Source organism: Choloepus didactylus, chromosome 19 (assembly GCF_015220235.1).
Source record: "Choloepus didactylus isolate mChoDid1 chromosome 19, mChoDid1.pri, whole genome shotgun sequence".
Lineage (NCBI taxonomy): Eukaryota > Metazoa > Chordata > Mammalia > Pilosa > Megalonychidae > Choloepus > Choloepus didactylus.
The window spans coordinates 31478774-31498351 of NC_051325.1; the positions used below are offsets into that span (position 1 = coordinate 31478774).

At 57.0% G+C, this 19578-nt stretch overlaps 1 protein-coding gene across 10 annotated transcripts; it reads left to right on the plus strand.

Annotated features, from left to right (window-relative positions):
- The first annotated feature begins 2680 nt into the window (after positions 1–2680).
- ADAM33 (ADAM metallopeptidase domain 33) lies at positions 2681–16608 on the plus strand. 10 transcript variants are annotated; one of them, XM_037811490.1, is made up of 22 exons: positions 2681–2916; positions 5077–5156; positions 7600–7676; positions 9420–9498; positions 9696–9772; positions 9851–10040; positions 10219–10284; positions 10601–10672; positions 10839–11005; positions 11095–11179; positions 11273–11415; positions 11879–12056; positions 12172–12261; positions 12597–12792; positions 12918–13026; positions 13121–13319; positions 13396–13473; positions 13556–13664; positions 13751–13898; positions 15293–15384; positions 15505–15631; positions 15915–16608. In XM_037811490.1, the coding sequence occupies exons 1-22, from the start codon at positions 2820–2822 to the stop codon at positions 15964–15966; spliced, it is 2511 nt and encodes an 836-aa protein (XP_037667418.1). In that variant the 5' UTR covers positions 2681–2819; the 3' UTR covers positions 15967–16608. The 10 variants fall into 10 exon arrangements, 9 of the variants coding, with proteins under 9 accessions (XP_037667418.1, XP_037667419.1, XP_037667421.1 ...); XM_037811491.1 differs by having other exon boundaries at positions 15918–16608; XM_037811493.1 differs by having other exon boundaries at positions 15558–15631.
- Positions 16609–19578: the final 2970 nt, after the last annotated feature.

The following is a 19578-nucleotide window of genomic DNA, read 5'->3' on the forward strand; positions in this document are numbered from 1 at the left end:
GGCGATGGGTCGAGGCTGCTCCAGTCTGAATACATTGGAGCCCACATATGCCCAGAGCCATCTTTGTTTATAGCAGGTCTGGTTCCCTGAGACGAGAAATCATGGATGAGTGACTTATTAACAATGTGCTCCCAGGAGAGACCTGTTAGGGAGCAGAAGAGGACAGGCAAGGAGAGGCAGCCAAGGGCTCATGTATATGAATGTCCATAGCAGCATTTCTTGGTAACATCCCAAAGCTAGAAACCATCAAATGTATTATTATAGTCATACAATTGAATACTACCCAGCGATGAATATGATTGAACTAAAGCCACACACAACAAGCTGGAAGATTTTCATGCACTGGTAAAAACAGTTGCAACTCATACTCCAGACAAAGGGTTCATCTACTTTATATATAAAGAGTTCTCTCAAAATTTTAAGAAAAAGACCAACAACTCAGTGGAAAAATGGGCTGCATATATGACACACAATTCAGGGAAAAGGAAATACAAACAGCTCTTAAAAGTTTGAATATTAAATCTCACTCATAAGGGAAATGCACATTAAAATCGCACTTTCACCTTTCAGATTAGCAAATTTCACAAAATTTAATAACACACTGTGTTAAGGCTGTGGGCACTCTCATATACTGCTAGTGCAACTGTAAATTGGTACAAATTGAAGGGCAATTTGTATCTACACAAATCACAGATGCACATATCCTTTCACCCAGTAATCCTGCATCTAGGAATTTATCCCACAGACTTACCTGCATGTAAGATTATCTATTTAAGCACTGTTTGTAAAAGATTGGAAACCATTTATATACCCCAAAGGGGACTATATGAATAAATTACAGCATTCAGCCATAAAAAATAATGAGGATGCTACACACCCACTAGAATGGCTAAAATTAAAATGACTGACAACATTAAATGTTGGCAAGGATGTGGAACTAATGGAATTCTCATACATTACAGGTGAGAAATGTAAAATGGTACAGTCACTTTGGAAAACGTTTGAGAGTTTCTTTAAAAATTAAATACGACCATATGACCTTGCAATTCCACTTCTAGGTGTTTACAGATGAGAAATGAAAACAAATGTCTACACAAAGACTTGTACAGTAATGCTGCAGCAGCTGTATTGTAAGAGCCCCAAACTGGAGCTAAATGGAGCTAAATGGAGCTAAATGGAGCTAAATGGAGATTAGGAAAACCGTGGTTCATTTGCATCATGGAACACCGCTCAGCAACGCAGAGGAACAAACTACTGGGACATGAGGCAAAATAAATGAGCTTCAAAAACACCAGAAAGAGGGAAGGAAGCCAGGCACAGAGGAGCACATGCTGTATGCTCCCATTTAGGAAGTTCTAGAATAGGCAAAACTTAAGTATAGACAGAAAGCAGATCAGTGCTTGCTTGGGGTTGGGAGTGGAAGATACTAACTGGGAAGTGGCACAAGGGAGCTTGTTGGGAGTGATGGCAATGTTGTATCTTGATTATGGTGGTGGTCACACAGGTGCTTTGTCAAAATTCATCTAACTCTACACTTAAAATGGGAGCATTTTATTGTATGTAAATGATATCTTAATAATGCTGATTTTAACCAAACCAAAGTAATAATTATAGCAATAGTCTTAAGAACAACAATAATGAGACACTAAATGCACTGATCTGAAGGACCTCCAAGGTGGTTTAAGTACAAAATAAACCAAGGTTCAGAAAAATATGAATCAGAGAAAAATATTTCCATATGGTCTTGTATATGCATAAAAATAATTGAAAAGCCTATATAAGAAGCTAATAATGGTGGCTTCCTGTTGAGGGCTGAGCTGAGGAGGGTAGACTTTTCCCTAAACATCTTACCCTTTCTGATGCTTGTATCACATGAACAGGGGAAGTTTCCATCCCTGCTGAAACTCTTGCTAATTCCAACTCTGCAGAAACGTAAGATTTGCTTAAAACAGCCTTCATGTTTGAGTAATCATTACTGGCTAAACAAATTTATTATCTGTTACATAAACAAACCTTTGAAACAAGAAGCAGATGTTACTGCGGCTGGCTGGTTGCTCCGCGTCCGGGACTCTACGGCTTGTATCCGCGCCTGTGCCGCCGGGTCCCTATGCCCAGCGCGAGAGCTCCCAGGACCGCGGTCTCCATTTGCTCCCCCGGCCACCCGCGCGGGCCTCGGGGTGTGGGGGCTGCGGCCACTGCAGCACAGAGTCGAGCTCCGGGCCGCGGCCTCCCTTCCCCTAGGGGATCTCGCCGGCGCGCCTGTGGGCAGAAGCGGTGGCGAGGCGGGGACAGGGGTCGGCTCAGGAGACCGCGGAGCGGAGCGCTCCTGGGCAGACCCGAGCAGCCACCGGGGACCCCCCTTCCGCGGCCTCTGTCCTCCCGCGATGGTCCTCAAAGGTCCTTCCCCGCGGTTGCCGCCCCATCCCCGCCCTCGACCCCGACCTGTAGGGGTCCTTCTGAGACTTACTGGGCGGGATGTCACCGACCTGTCCGTCTAGGGGGCCGCAGGGATTCCCATCACCTCCCCGCCTGGCCCAGCTCTTCCCGCGTCAGAGACGCTCGGGTCCAGGAGGGTCGTGCAGGTTCTCCGAGGGCGCCCCAAGACGAGTCCGCCCCTGCAGGGTCTGGACCCGACGGGCTGTGGCCACGGCGTGGGCGGGGCGGGGCTCCACCCGCCAAGAGTTGGGGAGCCCAGAGAGGGGCGCGGGAAGGTCCGGAGGCGGCGGGCCGGGCTGCACTGGGCGTGGGGCGGCGGCGATCCAGCCGGGGCGGAGCCGGGAGTCCAGAGCTGCGTCTCAGAGGCTGAAGCGCTCACAGTCATGGGCCGGGGGTCCCGGGAAACTCGGGGGTCGCGGGCGTTGCTGCTGCTAGTGCTGCTACTTCCGTGGCCGACGCGAGGGGCCGGGGCGCTTGCAGGTGAGGACAAGGGCGCGGATGCGTCGGGTGGGCAGGCGAGGTGATTGATGCTGGGGCGGGGTTGGGGTTTTCTCCCAGAGCCTAGCGAGTGTCAGGGGATGCCGTGCTTGGTGGCCTCCCTGCAAGGCTGCCCGCACTCAGCCTCGCGGCCACTCCCCTGCCCCTCCCCTCACAGCTGCTGCCTGGATCCTCTGCTCTCAGCCCCTACTGTGAACAGATCTCCTTCCTCCGGGAAGCCCCCATCCCAATTGGCCTCCAGAGTCTGTGTTCTGCCCTCAGGCTCCAGGACTAGCTGTGGCCTCCACCCCAGGCTTACTCCCTCACTCCGCCTTGGGGCAGTGTTTATTCTGTTGCCTTGTTTGGTTAGATAGAGGACTTCCTACAGAGGGTGCCTGCTTAGCAGGGCCGTGGGGCTGGAGGCTGCAGCTCTGTCCCTTCCCAGTTTAACTTCTCCAAGCCATCTGTGAAATGGGGCTGTTGACCACAACCTCTCCAAGCGGATGGGAGGATTAGCCAAGTCTTGCACATCCAGTGCCTGGTGGAGGGTAGGAGGGGGCAGGGAAGGCCACCAGGGAGGAGGCCTGGCCTGAGCACCGCTGGGCTGGGCAGGTTGGTGTGTACTTCGGGGACCCAAGAGAGGGCAACTGCTGCCCTCTGGGGTGCTGACCCCTTCATGTTCCTGGGCCCAGAGTGGGAGGCTGGAAGGTTCGGAGCCCTCCTGCCTTTAGGCGTTCAGCTGCTCCCTCCCATTGGAGGCCTAGCCAGCGCCCAGGGGAGGTTTCTGGGAGCTCAGGGGGCTCCCCAACACCAGCCTGGCTCCCTTGGTCTCCACTTCCATTCTCCTAGTCACCACGGCTCCATCTCTGCCTCCCTTTCCCTGGCACACAAGGTGCCTGTGTGTGTGGGTATGTGCATGTGTGTGCACACAGGGCTGTCTGGGGAACACCCACACCCACACATGTACACAGGCACACCCTTCCCACTCAACCCTTGGAGGTCTGGGACCAACAAGACTGGGTCTGCATACTCAGTTAATTCCTCTCTGAGCTGAGAGACCTCCCCCTCTCCCCTAGACCCACTCAGACCCCTGCCCACACTGGCCCCCTCAGCCTGGGTCCCAAGGCTGAGAGCTCCCCCACCTCTCCCCCACTGGCTAGTCTGCCAGATGGCAACTCACTCATCCAATCAGGGAGGGCTTCTTGGGGGAAGGGAACTCCTGGAGCTGCTTCTATTCCAGGTCTTTGATGCCCAGGGTCTGGCAGAGAAGGTGGAGGAGGAAAAGGAGTTGGGGGTGGCTAGCAGGAGCTGAGCCACCTCCTCAGCCAGCCCCCTCAGTTGGAGCCGGATTGGAGCAATGAACTGGATCAGAGCCAGGGCTCAGAGGGGGTGGGGGTGCCGTTCTGGGAGCTGGACCTGCCCCAGGGAAGAGAGCAGAGGCTGCAGGCTCCTGGCCTGGTAAGGGTTGCTGGGGCCCAGGGGTGGGGCCAGGAGCATTCCCGGGGAGCATTCCAGGCATCTTCTCATGACTAACGTTAACTCTTGGCTCTGGGATTCCTCCTGGAGCCCCCTTAGGCCCACCCACCCACCCTAGGAGAACTCAGGCTCTGCCCCCCAGGCCCCCACACCCTGAAGACAACAGGAAGGGGCTCCTTGGGCCAGGATCTCTGGGCCAAGGGAAGCTTTGGGAAAGATGGGCCTCCTAAGACAGCAGCTAGTTGTTTTTCTCGGATGGCAGGGACTGGAGAGGCACAGGCTTCCTCTCTGCACAGATCTCTCACCCTAAAGGCATCTGCTGCCCAGACTAAAATTATCAGAGGCTGCCTCCCAACTTCTTTTCCCCTCTGCTTGGGAGGGCTTGGCCTCTTCCTGGTGACCTCTGACCCCCAAGCCCTCCCCTCCCCCAGAGGTCAGCTGGGCTCCTGCATCCCCAACTAAGCATTCCCTTCCCGGGCTCCCCCATCCCCCCTCTGCCACCTCCCTGGTGGTCCTCAGTCCCAGGGGTGCCCCAACGGTGCCTGCACTTCTCCAGGCAAAACACATGCGCATTGAGGATGGAGTCCGTCCCCCAGGGCCTCGGACGTCCTCAAACCCATCCGTCTGCTGCCCCCCACCCCTGTGTCCCTCTGGTCCTCCTCACCCTGTGCTCTGTCCTCACCCCAGGAGACATTCCCGGAGAGCCAGTCACCCCCCGCTGGGTCCTGGATGGACGTCCCTGGCGTGAGGTCACCCTGGAGGAGCCGGTCAGTGTCACATCGTCCTTTTGTCAGCAGGGGCCCAGGGTCTTCCAGCCCCTTTGCCCCTTCCCAAATCCCAGTGTGACAGTTTGGCTGGGTCCCCAGAGCCACTATTCTTTTAGGCTGCTCCTGGCAGGGTTGGCAGGTGGGGGTGGGGAGAATCTCCATGGCGTCAGCCTGCACACATGGAAGTCATTTTCAAGCTTCCTCCACCCCACCTCCCCCTCTCCCTCCCTTCCCAGAATTAGCTGGGCCGTCCCCATCCCATCCAGGCAGAGGTGGGGCCAGGCTTTGTGGGGCCCGAAGCTTTATAGGGTCTCTTTAAGAAAATACCAAAATAGCTGCACTTTGCAAAGTTTACCAGAACATGCAACCCCACCGGACACACTGTTGTCCTCCCCTGCCCAGCCCTGCCAGTGAGGGGCCTGGAACCACTGCCTCACGTGCTCAGGCAGAATTCCCTTCTGGCTGGGGGTCAATCCCTTGGGGCCACCCAGATGCAAGCTCACTCTCCTGGATGCTCTGCCCCAGCCTTCTCCCACCACCTGCCCATCACACAATTCCAGAATAACCGCACCCCATCTGTAGGTGCCGCAGCCCAGCTGCTGGGGCACAAACCAGGAGACGGGCATGCCTCGTACGCTGCTGCACGGAAGGGGCAAACTGAGGCCCAGAGAGGGTGGGGAAATTGCCCTGGGTCACACAGCTCTTCAGCCTGGAAGTCTGAGACCTGTTGATATCTGAAAGACTTCAAACCATTGACCATCGCCCAAGCCCAGGGAGATGAATTTCCAGGAGAGAGGTCAGCCCACTGTCCAAGTCCAATGAGGAGGAAAGCAGGAGAGCTGCCATGGAGATTGGGACCCCCAACCTGAGTCCCTCAACCCCCAATCTGAGTCCCTCAGTGGGGTTCCTCAGTTCCTTGGGCGGTTCAAGTGGTCACGGAAGGCCTTGGGCTGAGCTTTGAAATCGTTCTCCTGGACATCACTGGGGGAGGGGGAGGCTGGGTGCACACTGGGGTCACCTGACTGTGAGCTTCCCTCCCTGCCTCAGCCTGAACTGTGACCAGGAGGGGAATCCCAGAGGGGCTCTGCTGTCCCCACTTACCAGCCCCTGCCTCCAGGAAGCCTGCCAAGAAAAGGAAAGCAGACAGAGATGAGGCAGAGAAGTCCCCTTCAAGAGGCAGAAAACACTCACATTTCCAGATGGGGATAGGGTACCTAGAGAGTGGCAGGGTTACCAGGAGGGCAAGAAGTGAAGAGAGCAGGGGCCGCAAAGGGACAGAGAGAGGGGAACAGGGGGTGGGGGTCCAGGAGGAGGCTCAGAGGCCTCAAGTGTGGCCTGCCATCTGGGCCCCCGCCTCTCCCCCAATGCAAATCATTCCCCTATGAAGCGAGTTGCATTCCAGCCACATGAGCTCATGCTTGAGCCTTGTGGGGCCCATGTCTGGGGAGGCGAGGGCCATTTGCTCCCCACCTGCAGAGGGTGGACACTCCCCCTCCCCCCAATACTCTGAGCTCCTTGGCTGGGGTTCCAGTGCAGTGCATTTTGGGATAAAAGGGGGAGGGCCAGCAAGGGTAGGGGCAAACATTCCAAAGAGACAGCAGCCCCCTGCTGGAGACTCCTGGGCCAGCTCCATCTCTGGGCCCCCAGCCAGTCTGAGTAGTTGGGGAAGAGGGTCAGATGGGGTATCCCCACAGGGTAGAAAAGGCAAAGAGGCGGGGATGGAGGGGCTGGCTGACCCAGGCCCACTCCCCTGTCATCTAGCGCAGGAAGCCAGTGTTTTCCTCTTGGCCTGGAATGGAGGTGCTTGTTTATTTTATGAGCTCAGTAAAGCAAGTGTGGAGTGGGCTTGCCAGAAGCCAGAGACAACTTCCAGACATGTGTGTGTAGGGGTAGCTTCTAGAATCGGAGGTGGAGGAGAAAAGTCTGAATTCTGCAGTGAGGGGCAGCAAGATATAGGAACAAGCCCCCAGACACCACATAGACTGTGAGGAGGCCTGAGCCACACTCACCCAATGTCCCCTCCTCAAGGTCCTTAGGACCCCACTGTCCTTCCTGCTTGGAAAAAGCCCTGCCAGCATGAAAGAGGCGAAGGGCTAGAGGACAGGCCCAGGAAACTTGGGGCAGGGTGGACCCCTCACTGGGTCTCTGCCCTTTCTAGGGAGGACGTGGTGTGCATTGGGCAGGCTGTGCTCCCACAGTTGTCAAGTAACTTTTGTCAGGACAGCACACATCCTGAGTTTGGGAACATCTTTGTCTGCATGACCTCACCCCCACACCTACCTGTGTCCATCCATGCCCATCATGACACATGGGGTACCTGCTGCCCCCCACCCAGTGTTCTCCCCAGGAACTCCCTCCCCAGCCAGCTCCACATCCCGCTTCCCCCCAACAGGCAGGAGGCCTGGATACCCACTGTCTCAGCCCTGCACTTCTTCTCGTCCAGGTCTCAGAGCTAGATGTGGGTCTGGTGGCCTTGGAGGCTGAAGGCCAGGAGCTCCTGCTTGAGCTGGAGAAGAATCAGTGAGTACCAGCCTGAGGTGGGGACTGGGAGCCAAGGACAGACCCTTTCTCTGGAGGGTATCAGCACTGGGGGGAGGGAACTTGGCATGCATCCATGAGGGTGGCTGGTTGGGGAGGGGACCCTGGAGACGGTGCAGGTGACAGGGGCAGGCTCATGACTGGCTTCTTGAGGCTGAAGTGCACTGCTGAGGCTGGGCCAGCCCCTCTGTGGGCACCTCCCTCACCCCACCCCCAGGAGCGTCTGCAGCATCAGGTTCTCAGCCACAGCTGAGTGAGTACAGCCCGGCTGGAGCCCACAGGGTACACCCAGTCGGAAGAGAATCCAGGAAGGGAGTCAAAAGATACAGTGAACAGGGAGGGCACTCCAGGGATGGCAGGGACAAAGAAGCAGTGGCTACAAAGTTCAAGGCGTATTCAGGGAGCAGCAGCTTGTCTGCTTACCTGGAACATCTCCAGCTGCAGGGGAGGGAGCATGGGGAAATGAATTTGGGGAGTCCCACAAGGCCCTGCTCACAGAAGGCCATGAATGCCATTTTAGTCCCGAGTGTCCTGGATAGGGTGGAGTCTGAGCTGGTGAGCAGGCAGAGCCCACCCTGGGCTGCCCACCCTGAGCTGGGCAGAGTGGGTGTATAAGATGGAACCTGTGAGGGGCAGAGGGGTCTTTAAACCATCCAGAGTACATTATCAGTACTGATCTTTACCAAGGGCTAGTGGCATTGCCAGCCCTGCTCTGCACACTCCACATGTATTTCATTCTCCCCATGGAGTCAGATAGATCTGGGGCACACCCTAGTTTCACTACATCTAACTTCAGCTTCTCTGGGGTTCAAATTCCCCACTCATTAAATGGGGTGATCACATTACCTACCTCCTAGGGTAGCCAGGCTGGAGAAGGTGGAGAAAGCAGGCATCATACCTCTTTGGAGAAGTCTCGGGGTGATGGGGTCCAGGTGCTTTTCTTGAAAGAAGAGAGATTCACTTATGGTTAATCCATCCTGGTGGGAAGGATTCTTGTGAGATGGGGCCCGAAGATGGAATCATTCCTGCAGTGGGGTCTGGAGAAGGTGGGGATGAGGATCCCTGCTCAAGCAGGCAGGGCAGGAGCAGGTGTGAGCAGGTGGGGAGGTAACCCCCTGGGGTTCTGTTTTCTCTGGAAGAAGGAGATGACATCACTGAAGGGCAGATGGGGAGGAACATGGAATCTGGAGGCCTCAGGAGCAGATTTGAAGGATCCATGGTGGGGGGGGGGGGGGGGAGTAGGGGAAGAGGGTTGACCAGATGCCCAAGAAGGGTAGGCAGTAGGCAAGGCTGCCTGGAGGCTTCATCTCACTTCCTTGGCTCCAATTCCCATCTGCTCAATGGTGTCATCTGAATCCTCACCTTCCTCCCAACCTCTCTCTAATTCTTCTGACCTGTGGACCCAGCCACTGCTGAGTGCCTACAGGGACCACACACTCTTCTCTTCTGTTCCTCCCTGGCTTTTCCTGTATTACCCATCTCCCATGACCCACACCCAGACCCTCACCAAGTCTTCCTCCTGCCCTCCACCTTTCTCCTAAGATCCAAGGTCTTACTAAGCTGAGCAATGCGGTCACTCCTGTCCCTTTTCTAAGGGCTGCTTCTTAAGTGCCAGCCTCATGCCTCACTCATAGAGCTGCTCAGTTAGCATTCAGGGAGGAAGGCTGGAGGGCATCCTGGAGGAGGCAGGGCTGAATGAGATGATGCTTACAACACCCCTTCCAGCAGGCTGCTGGCCCCGGGATACACAGAAACCCACTACAGCCCTGATGGGCAGCCAGTGGTGCTGGCCCCCAACAACACGGTGAGACCTCCTTGAGCTCTGAGGACAGAATGGGGTGCTTGGGGGCTGCACCCCTGGGAGAGTCCCCTCCCCCCAACCCCTGGTCCTTCCTGTCCCATTCTCCTCCTCCTGTTCCTAAGGAGAGGTTGGAGTCAGACCCCAGCAGGCCCTCCCACTCCCGCCTTGGCTGAGATTTGGGACTGGCCCCTTCTCTGCAGGACCACTGCCACTACCACGGGCACGTGAGGGGTTTCCCTGGCTCCTGGGCTGTCCTCAGCACCTGCTCTGGGCTGAGGTGAGGAGCTCTGGGGGAGGGGGGAGTGGGCTAGGGAAAAAGCTCACTCACCACCTTCTGCACCGCTCTGCACCCCAGCGGCCTGATCGTGCTCAGCAGCAATGCCAGCTATTATCTCCAGCCCCGGCCACCTGGGGCCTCCAAGGACCCCTGGACCCACAAGATCTTCCGGACAGAGCAGCTGCTCAGATGGAAGGGGACCTGTGGCCACAGGGACCCCAGGGGAATAAGGGGCATGGCTGGCCTTCCTCATGTCCCCCGGAGCAGGGTGAGGGAAACAGCAGTGGGTGTGGGAATGCCCCAGGCCGTGCATCCTGCCCCAATACTGTTATTCGGAGGCTGAAGAAACAGGTTCAAGCAAATTCTTAAAGTTAACTTTGTGGGGGGCAGTGGTCAGGGCTCAAGGCCAGCCGCCTGCCCCTCAGGGTCATCACTGCCCTCCCCAGGAGAGGCGAGAGGTTCGCAGGAGCTGGAGGTACCTGGAGCTGTACATAGTGGCTGACCACACCCTGGTGAGGGGAGAACCCAGGGCTGGGAGAGGTGTGGGGGGAGGGGCGCCAGGACTGGGGCCAGGGCCAGGAAGGGGCCACCTCAACTCCTTACATCACCATGTTGGTCCCCCCCAGCTTGCTCTCCTTGCCCTCTTTGCTTTCCTTGGTCTCCTTCCTCTTTTCCCTCCCTGCCTCCCTCCTTCCTACTCCCTCTCTTGCTCAATAAAATTTATTGTGGTAACATATATATAACATGAAATCTCCCATTTTAACCACTTACAAGCACACAATTAAGCGATATTAATCACCTTCACCAAGTGCTCTCACGCCCTCCCAGTTCTTGAGCCAGCACCGGAACTTCAACCAAACCAAACAGCGTCTCCTGGAAGTCGCCAACTACGTGGACCAGGTTGGGGGTGGCAGGGAGAGAGCAGTTATGGGGGTGACCGCAGCAGGGGCGGGGGCGGCGGGGCGTGGGAAGAGGAGAGCGGGAGAGAATGGAGGGAAGCAGAGGGGAAGAGCACAGGACTCGGTGGGGCGCTCGGTCCCTGGCTTCAGCCCTGTCCCGCCCTCAGTTCCTCAGGACTCTGGACATTCAGGTGGCACTGACCGGCCTGGAAGTGTGGACGGAGCAGGACCGGAGCCGCGTCACGCCAGACGCGAACACCACGCTCTGGGCCTTCCTGCAGTGGCGCCGGGGGCTGTGGGCGCAGCGGCCACACGACTCCACGCAGCTGCTCACGTGGGTGCCCCGGTTCCCCACGAGGGTCGTGGGCCCGCTGGGCGGCCCCGCTCCCGGCCCCGCCCGGTCACGCCGCGCTCTGTCCTTAGGGGCCGCGCCTTCCAGGGCGCCACCGTGGGCCTGGCGCCCGTCGAGGGCATGTGCCGTGCAGAGAGCTCGGGAGGCGTGAGCTCGGTGAGGCCCGGCGCGGGGAGGGAAGTGCGGGGAGCCAGGAAGAAGGCCTGGTGGGGGGCCGGAGCTTGCGTGACCTCTCCTTACACCTTCCAGGACCATTCGGCGCTCCCCATTGGCGCAGCAGCCACCATGGCCCATGAGATAGGTCACAGCCTCGGCCTCAGCCACGATCCGGATGGCTGCTGCTTGGAGGCCACGGCGGAGCAGGGCGGCTGCGTCATGGCAGCGGCAACGGGGTGCGAGTGCAGGGGACGGGTAGAGCTGCGGGGAAGGGTCCGTTCCTTGGTTGCGTTTCTTTGGGCGAAGTGGTTATCCCTCAGTTTTCTCTTCTGTAAAATGGGGATGATAATAGTACCCGCCTTTAGGGTTGTTTATGAGGTTTAAATGGAGGAAACGTAAGCATAGGGGACACTCAAAGTCAATACTTTCCGAGTAACCTAGCGATGTTATTCCAACCCCGGGAGCAGCAGCACCGGGTCGGAATTCGACCTTGAGGCGGGTTCGCATCACACTCTACCACCTCGGGCTCGCTGTGTGTCTTTGGGCCGGTCACTTCCGCCCTCTGGGCTCTGCCTGTGCTCAGGCGGTGACGGCGCTTCAAGCGCCTGGGTGGCCAGGCCCGGGGTGTGGGGTGGGAGAGGCCGGGACGAGCGGGTGGTGGTGGTTCCCGCACCCCCGACGCCCCCGCGCGGCCTGTAGGCACCCGTTCCCGCGCGTGTTCAGCGCCTGCAGCCGTCGCCAGCTGCGCGCCTTCTTCCGCAAGGGGGGCGGCGCGTGCCTCTCCAACGTCCCCGACCCCGGGCTCTTGGTGCCGCGGACGCGCTGCGGGAACGGCTTCGTGGAGGCGGGAGAGGAGTGCGACTGCGGCGCCGGCCAGGTCAGAACTCCCGGCCCCGCTCCGGGAGCCCAAGGCCGACCCCCGCCCGGTCCCGGTCCTCGAGGTCTGGGACTCCGTGCCCTGACCTGGTTCCTCCTCACCTTGTTGGCCCCAGGAGTGCTTGGACCCCTGCTGCCTCGCCCACAACTGCTCGCTGCGCGCCGGGGCCCAATGCGCACACGGGGAGTGCTGCGCGCGCTGCCTGGTGAGGGCATGGAAAGCAGGGGGTGCGGGCTGGGGGTGCGGTGGGGTGACCGAGATGCTGCTGTCTTTATCTTCGGCGCTTGGGAGCCTCCTGCTGGTTTTCGCTTACTCGCGCTCTCGGGTGTCCCCTGCGGGTTGCTGGCTCTGTTCCGTGCGTGGGTCTGCCGTCTCTCCGGCAGCAACTGGGTCTGTGGCTTCTCCGCCCAGTATCTCCTTCTCTCCACCCTCACCTCCGCCTCTGAGCCGCGCTGTGGGCGCGGATCTCTCACTTTCCTCTGGTCTCTGTGCCTCGACCTCCCTCTCGCTGCCTTCCCCAACCCCGGGTCACCTGCGCAGCTGAAGCCGGCGGGCGCACTGTGCCGCCGAGCCGCGGGCGACTGTGACCTCCCTGAGTTCTGCACGGGCGCGTCCCCCTTCTGTCCCCCCGACGTTTACATACTGGACGGCTCGCCCTGCGCCAGGGGCCGTGGCTACTGCAGGGATGGCGCGTGTCCCACGCTCGAACAGCAGTGCCAGCAGCTCTGGGGGCCTGGTGAGATGGCGCGTGCGCTCTTGCAGCCCTTTTCCCCTTCCCTTCTTTTCGGGCCTGGGGGAACTGAGGCCCGCCAAGAGTGGTCCCTGCCTGGGCTGACCGCAGCCCTGCCCGCGCTTCCCCAGGCTCTCGCCCAGCTCCGGAGGCCTGTTTCCGGGTCGTGAACTCCGCGGGAGACGCCCATGAGAACTGTGGCCAGGACAGCGAGGGCCGTTTCATGCCTTGCTTACAGAGGTAAGGAATGGAGTGGAGGGGGCAGAAGCGGGGTACGGGGTTGGGGGAAGGGAAAGACTACATACTCTTTGACTTCCCTCCACTCCGTCCCCAGAGATGCGCAATGTGGGCAGCTACAGTGCCAGGACGGGGAGCGGAGCCCGCGCGCACCACACGCAGTGCGGGTGGACTCCTCCGTCCTCCTAGGCGGCCGCGAGATAATCTGCAAAGGAGCCCTGGCGCTCCCTGGCGCCCAGGTGGATTTACTTGACTTGAGCCTTGTTGAGCCGGGCACCCAGTGCGGGCCTAGAATGGTGAGCCTTGCTTTCCTGAACCCACCCTGCCCCTTGAGTCCACGCCCCTCATGCCCAGTGCACCCACTGCCCACAGGTGTGTCAGGACAGGCGCTGCCAGAATGCCACCTTCCTGGAGCTGGAGCGCTGCCTGACCACGTGCCACGCCCACGGGGTGAGTAGTCCGCGGGGTGGTGGGATGACCTTGGGGTCCCTGATCCCACGGGATCCCCCTGCCCTCCTCCTCTCCTCTGTAGGTTTGCAACAGTAACCACAACTGCCACTGCGATCCGGGCTGGGCGCCGCCCTCCTGCGAGAAGCCAGGGCCCGGCGGCAGCGTCGACAGTGGCCCGGTGCAGCCTGAAGGTGTGAGAATGGGGTGCAGGTGGTCAGGTGGGCGGGGCCTGGGCGGGGCACCTGCTCAAGACTTACCCGCACCCTGTGCTCTGCAGACAGCGACGCCTTCCTGTTGGCGGTGCTCCTTAGCTTCCTGCTGCCTCTGCTCCCCGGAGCCGGCCTGGCCTGGTGCTATTACCGGCAACCGGGATCCTGTCTTCAGCCGCGCCTGTGGGGCTTGCGGAAGGGCCCCGCGTGCTGTGGGTAGGCCCTGGGCGCCGAGCCTCTGAGGGTTCAGGTTCCTGCGTCCTGGCTCACTCTGTGCTTCCTGCTGCTGAGTCTTTGCCGGGCTGCAGGAGCCAGGGGAGCTGGAACAGGGATCCCTAGGCCTTGTCCCAGGTGCTCAGGGCTTCCGGGAGGAGCCAGCCTGCAGAGGCAGTGGAAAGAAGCCTTGGGAAGGAGACACTGAAGGCCTCCCAGTCAAGCCAAATGGGTGGATCCCCCTTCCACCACTCTACCACCTCAGGGCCAGGCCTCTGCTCCTGTTACTTTGGTTCAGCCCCTCCTGTCCCTGCCTCCTGTTTCTGCCACCAGGTGGCTGCCTCCTCACCCTTGACTTTGGTCTGTTTTTCCATCAGCTCATCCTGCAATTTGGGCTCCACTGTGCCCTTCCAGGCCTCTCCAGCCTTTCTCTGTTTCATGAGTGCCATGGCCCTCTGCCACTTCCTCTGCCTAATTCTCTCTTGTTACCCCAAAAGCTAGGCCCAACACATCTTCTCACTCCATACCACAGGTCAACTGTGGCCGTGGCCACCCTTGTTCCAGGGGCTCACCCCTAATCCAGTCCCCAGGGACCTGGGGGGAGGGTCATATAATACCAAGCATGGTGGACCACAGACCACCCTTCACTGGGTCCTGGGCACAGCAGGTGCCCTAAGGCCATGTCTGACAGAGCCTGGCCTTGAGGGTGCTCCCGGCAAGCGGGGGGAGAGGGCAGGATTTGGGCTAGAACTTGGGAGCATCACCTGCACCAGGGGCACCCCAGACAGGGGCAGTGCACCCACCAAGTCTTGGGTACCAACTGAGAGACCCTTGCTGTGATGAGCAGTGGTCGTGGGTCTGCAGGCCGAGGAGCAAGGCAGGCAGAGCTAAGCTTGGCAACCTGAGGGGGCTGCAGAGGGGAGGCAACTGTACCTCCTAACCCTGGGGGAGTCTTGAAGGCAGTGGAGACAGTTGTGAAGAGATAACCAAGGAAGCAGCAAGGTCCTGGGAGACAGGGCAAAGATAGCCAGGATGGCTTAGAGTCATCTAGGGCAGCAGGGCCCCCCCAATTGCAGGAGGGCCATTGGGGGAGAACATCCAGCTCTCTTTGGGGCCTGAGTGATGTCAGTGCCTGGAAGGTGTCAGGATGGTGGGGTGGTGCGGCAGCTTGGGAGAAGTGTCAGGCTGGAGAGGGGGAGCCCATGGCCATGGGAGGGCATGCATTTCTCTCAGAGGGTTCAGGAAGGGAGCCGAGAGGGTGACCCCGAGCAGAAGTATGGAGACTCAGTCAATGCAGAACTTGGGTTGGTGCCTTGCTGCTGGCTGCGGGGAAGCAGCTCCAGGGTGCTCTGCTCAATCACTGTCTTGACCTCCTGGCCTCTTCTCCCATTGCTCAGGCTCAAAGCTGGCCCATGTGGGGACCACCCCCTGGGCAGTGTTCACCCCATGGAGCTGGGTCCACCAGCCACTGGAGTGCCCCGGCCCCTGGGTGAGTGAGGCACCAGCAGGAGATGGGGAGGGAGCAAGAGATGGGCCCCCCTTCCAGATGGGAGCCCCCTCTCCCCACTTGGCACCCAGCCACCTCGAGTGCCCTGTGCCCCGACCCCAGGGACTCCTGCCCACTGTGACTGTGGCACTTGCCCTCCACCCCTTGCTCCCCAGACCTTGAGGATTCTGCCAGAGCCCAGCAGCCACCCTGAGAAGGCTGTGCCCCGTAGCCTTGCCTGCACCCCAAGGTAGGCGGGGACCCTGAGGTGGGACACCCCTCTCCCATTGCTCACCACCCACTTCTTTTGCCCCTCATCTCACTGGCCTTAGAAATGAGATGACCTCTTGGAGAAGCTGTAGTCATGGAGACCAGGACACTGGAAGCCCCTGGAGTGAGGGAGAGAGAACTTGTGGCTTCTCCTGGGTCATGTGTCCACCGAAGGAGGACATGGGGTCCCTGCCACATTACTTGCCATCTGGGGTCCTAGCCCTCATGGAATAACTGTTCCCTTTCCTCCACCTCCTCCTCAGCAGGTCAAGTCCAGAAGCCAAGATCCTGTCTCTGATGAGAGGTGGCTCCTGAGCTGAGAAGACTTAATGACAGGCAGCCTCTGACACTCACTCCATGAGCCTGGACCCCCAAGGGCAGAGCCAGTGGGTCACTTGAGCTCCACCCCACCCACTCCAAGACCCCAGAGCCTCATCAGGAGTTGCCGCATGGTGTCCCTGCCTCCTCAGGGCTGGCGGATCCTGTCAGGGTACACCCTCCAGCCCAAGAACCCATCAAACCAAGGAGCAAAGGTTATGTAGTGTCTGACCCCCTCACCGAGCAAGACTGGGTCATGCTGGGCACCTGGAAAGCCTCTTTCCTGGGAGCCTGGGAGTGTCGGCTACGTGTGCTTTACCCAGATCCAGTTCTGCAGAGGGCAGTGATGGCTGGGCCAGAAGCTGGGACTCCAGGGGCCCTGCATTTCAGACTGAGGCCATAATTCCCTGGAGCCCAGCCCCCACAAAACAACAAAAAACTTTGGAACCCTCCTGCCCTGTTTTAGCCTCTGGATGCTTTCTCAGCTCCCAGCCCCATTACTAGTCCTCTACCAGAGGTTTTGGGGTATCTGGGATCTGCTGCAGCACCGTTATTTTGGACATTACTCCCTGGGGAGGGGACAGAGGGAGCCTTTGTAGAAGGGACACCAGAGTCAGAAGAAAGATGTGTTGCTTTGGGCCTCTGTGAGTCTTTTCTGTCTGTCCATTCAACCTCAGTGGGGCACCCTGAGGATCACAAAGGGTGGTGGCTAGTGGGTGGAAACTCAGATGGTAACCAAGGCCCCAGCATATATCTGGGCATAGGATGGTTCTTCTTAACTTGAATAACCCCTTTGTCTGGCCTTCCCTGCCCTTGGACATTCTCAGAGGCCATTAACTTCTTGGACTTCATGTATGAGTTCCTTACTGAGTTACCTTTTGTATCAGTCAGCTGTCGCTGAATAAAAAAATGACCCCAAAACTTAGTGACTTAAAAGAACAACCGATTCAGTGAGTTGGCAAATTAGGTTGGGCTCAGTTGGGTGGTTCATTTGGTCTTGGCTAGACTCACTTATATGTTTGCAGTCAACTGCTGGTGACCTAGGCAGTTCTTCTGGGGTTGGCTACTTTTGGTTGGGGTGAGGGGGGTGGCTGGGCCAGATGTCTCTCATTTTCCAAAAGGCTAGCTCTGGCTTGTTCACCTGGCAGCTGGGGAGGGTTCCAAGAGAGCAGGACCAGGACTAGGATGAGGTGAGTGAGGCCATGCCTCAGGTGCAAAATTTAAGGGGGCACCAAAAAAAGCAATCATGATAAACAATATATATTTTCAAAATTTCAATTGTTGCAACATATATACAACTTACAATAAGATAAATAGTATTTAATGAAGTATCAAAAAATCAAAGTTAATGGAAAAATCCATGATGAACAGATTTCAGAAATTTTAACAAAAGACAGGATCAGTAACAGTGCCATGCCAAGTTGAACTGGAGCCTGAAGCAAATGGAAAAATCAGGAATAGTGATCCTGAGGCACATGCCTCACCTGCTCATTCACCTCACCTTAGTCTCCACTCTGCAAGAAAGTAGGTGGAAGCTTGCAAGTCCTCAGAACTGGCACTATCCTCACTTCCAGAACATTCTACTAGCCCAAGCAAGTCACAGGCCCAGCCCAGATGCTGGGATGGGAAAAAATGCCCCACCTCTTGATGGGAGGAGTAGCAAAATGTATCTTAGAAGGTGCAAAGAATTGGGGGGAATTTTTGAAGTCTACCACTCCTTCCAGTGGCAGGCAGAGAAGAGGCAGTCCCAGGCGCAGGCTTGCCTTTACAAGCTCAAGGATCTAGGTGAGAATGCTTTCTAAAGGCCCTCATCTCCAGGAAGGGGTGTCTTGATCTCCAGCTGTAAAGGACCCCAAGGGGAGGCCAAATTTTCCATCTTGACCATTGCCTAAGACTTCCTCGACCCCTTCTTCCCCAACCCAGTGGACAACCTGGGAAAAGCCAGATGGGAAGGAAAGAGGGCAGAGGAGGAAAAATCCAAGAGGTGAGACACATCTGGGGCCTGAGATCACCTGGCTCGTGGTGAAGAACTTGGGAAAAGAGAGTTAGGAGAACTGAGCTGGGTTCTGGTCATTAGCAGATGCATTAAGTGTGCAGAAAGTGAGTGGAAGGCAGGAAGGGAGTGGTCGACTACAACCTCCCTAGAGCCAAGCAAGGGGGTGCTGGGAGGCAGAGTTAACATCAAACTGGGGCGGGGTGGGGTAAGTGAGCCCAGCTGAGCTAGGACCCCTCTCTCTGGCCACCCAAGTTCCAGCTGCCCAGGGGTGCCTGCCCCTGGCACAGGCTGTCTTTCCTCTGACATTGTGGTGTGCAGAGTCCTTTATCGCCCCTGCCCTTCCCTTCCCTTGAGACACTTCTCCTTAAAGAAGGGGGTGTTCATACCTCCTGGGGGTTGTGACACCCACAGAGCCAGGTGAGGGCGCAGGACTGCCCTGGGTGGTCAGAGCTTGGGCTTGCATTCCCTTCCCTCACCCACTCTCTTTTCCCACACTCCAGTTTACATGTGGATTTTGTAGCCTTAAATACAACCAATTGCAGTGGCATGACAGTCTGCATTTTTTTCAGTGGCCATGGTTAATAGTAGCAGGAGGCCTGTATGACCTCCCAACTCATAAAACAAATTAGGAATTAAGCCACACAAACTACAGCCAGATGTGTCACCATCTCCAGGGGCAGCCAGGCTGACAGTGGCTCTTAAAGTATATGTTGAATGCCTTGGTTTTAAAGATCAGTAGGGACAACAAAAATCATGTAGGGGAAGAACCTGGATTTCAGAAAACTCACTTTTTAGGGGGCGGGGTGTCTTCTGATTTCAAGTGACAGCAGTCCAACTCAAAGGAGCTTTAATACAAAAAGAAGTTTATGAGAGGGAGGATGGGGCATTAAATAGCGGATACAGAATTTCTCTTTGGGGTGACGAAAAAGTTTTGGTAATGGATGGTGGTGATGGTTGTACAAAATTGTAAGTGTAATTAATGCCACTGAATAGTACACTTAAAATGATTAAAATGACAAATTTTGTTAAAAAGTCACATGAAAACCAAACAAAAAAGGAGTTTATGGGCTCACATAACTGTGATATCTTCAGGTTTTGCATTTTCTCTTTCAACCTAATGGTTTTGCTTGCCTTGTTTTCCTTTCCAATGGCTTCTTAGTCAGGCCGGTTCCCCAAACATGTGCCCCTGATAGGTGCAAGTTTACCTTCCTACAGCATGGTTAGCCCAAGGCAAAGAGTGTATCTTTTTTAGTTCAGGAAAAGATCCAGAATTACCTCTGATTGGTCAGCTTGGGTCACATGTCCACCCATGAGCCAATTGCTAGAGCCTGAGAGATGCTGTACTTTCATTGGCCAGGCCTGGGTCATGTACCTGCCCTGGAGCTCTCCCGCAGGGCTAATCCAGGTCAACCCAAGAATGGTTTCCACAAAGGGAGGGAAAGATTTTATTCAAGGCAAAAGACGAATAGACATTTCTCCAAAGAAGATATACAAATGGCTAATAGCACATGAAAAGATGTTCAACCTCATTGGTCATCAAGCAAATGCAAATCAAAACCACAACGAGATACCACTTCACACCCCAACAGAATGGCTATTATCAAAAAAATAAA

Bases quoted from the DNA above. Each gene is read 5' to 3' on its own strand.
- ADAM33 (XM_037811490.1), top strand. From the start codon at position 2,820: ATGGGCCGGGGGTCCCGGGAAACTCGGGGGTCGCGGGCGTTGCTGCTG. The intron at 12,262-12,596 runs GTGAGGGCATGG...TCACCTGCGCAG, and splicing joins AGTGCTGCGCGCGCTGCCTG to CTGAAGCCGGCGGGCGCACT. The intron at 13,474-13,555 runs GTGAGTAGTCCG...TCTCCTCTGTAG, and splicing joins CCACGTGCCACGCCCACGGG to GTTTGCAACAGTAACCACAA.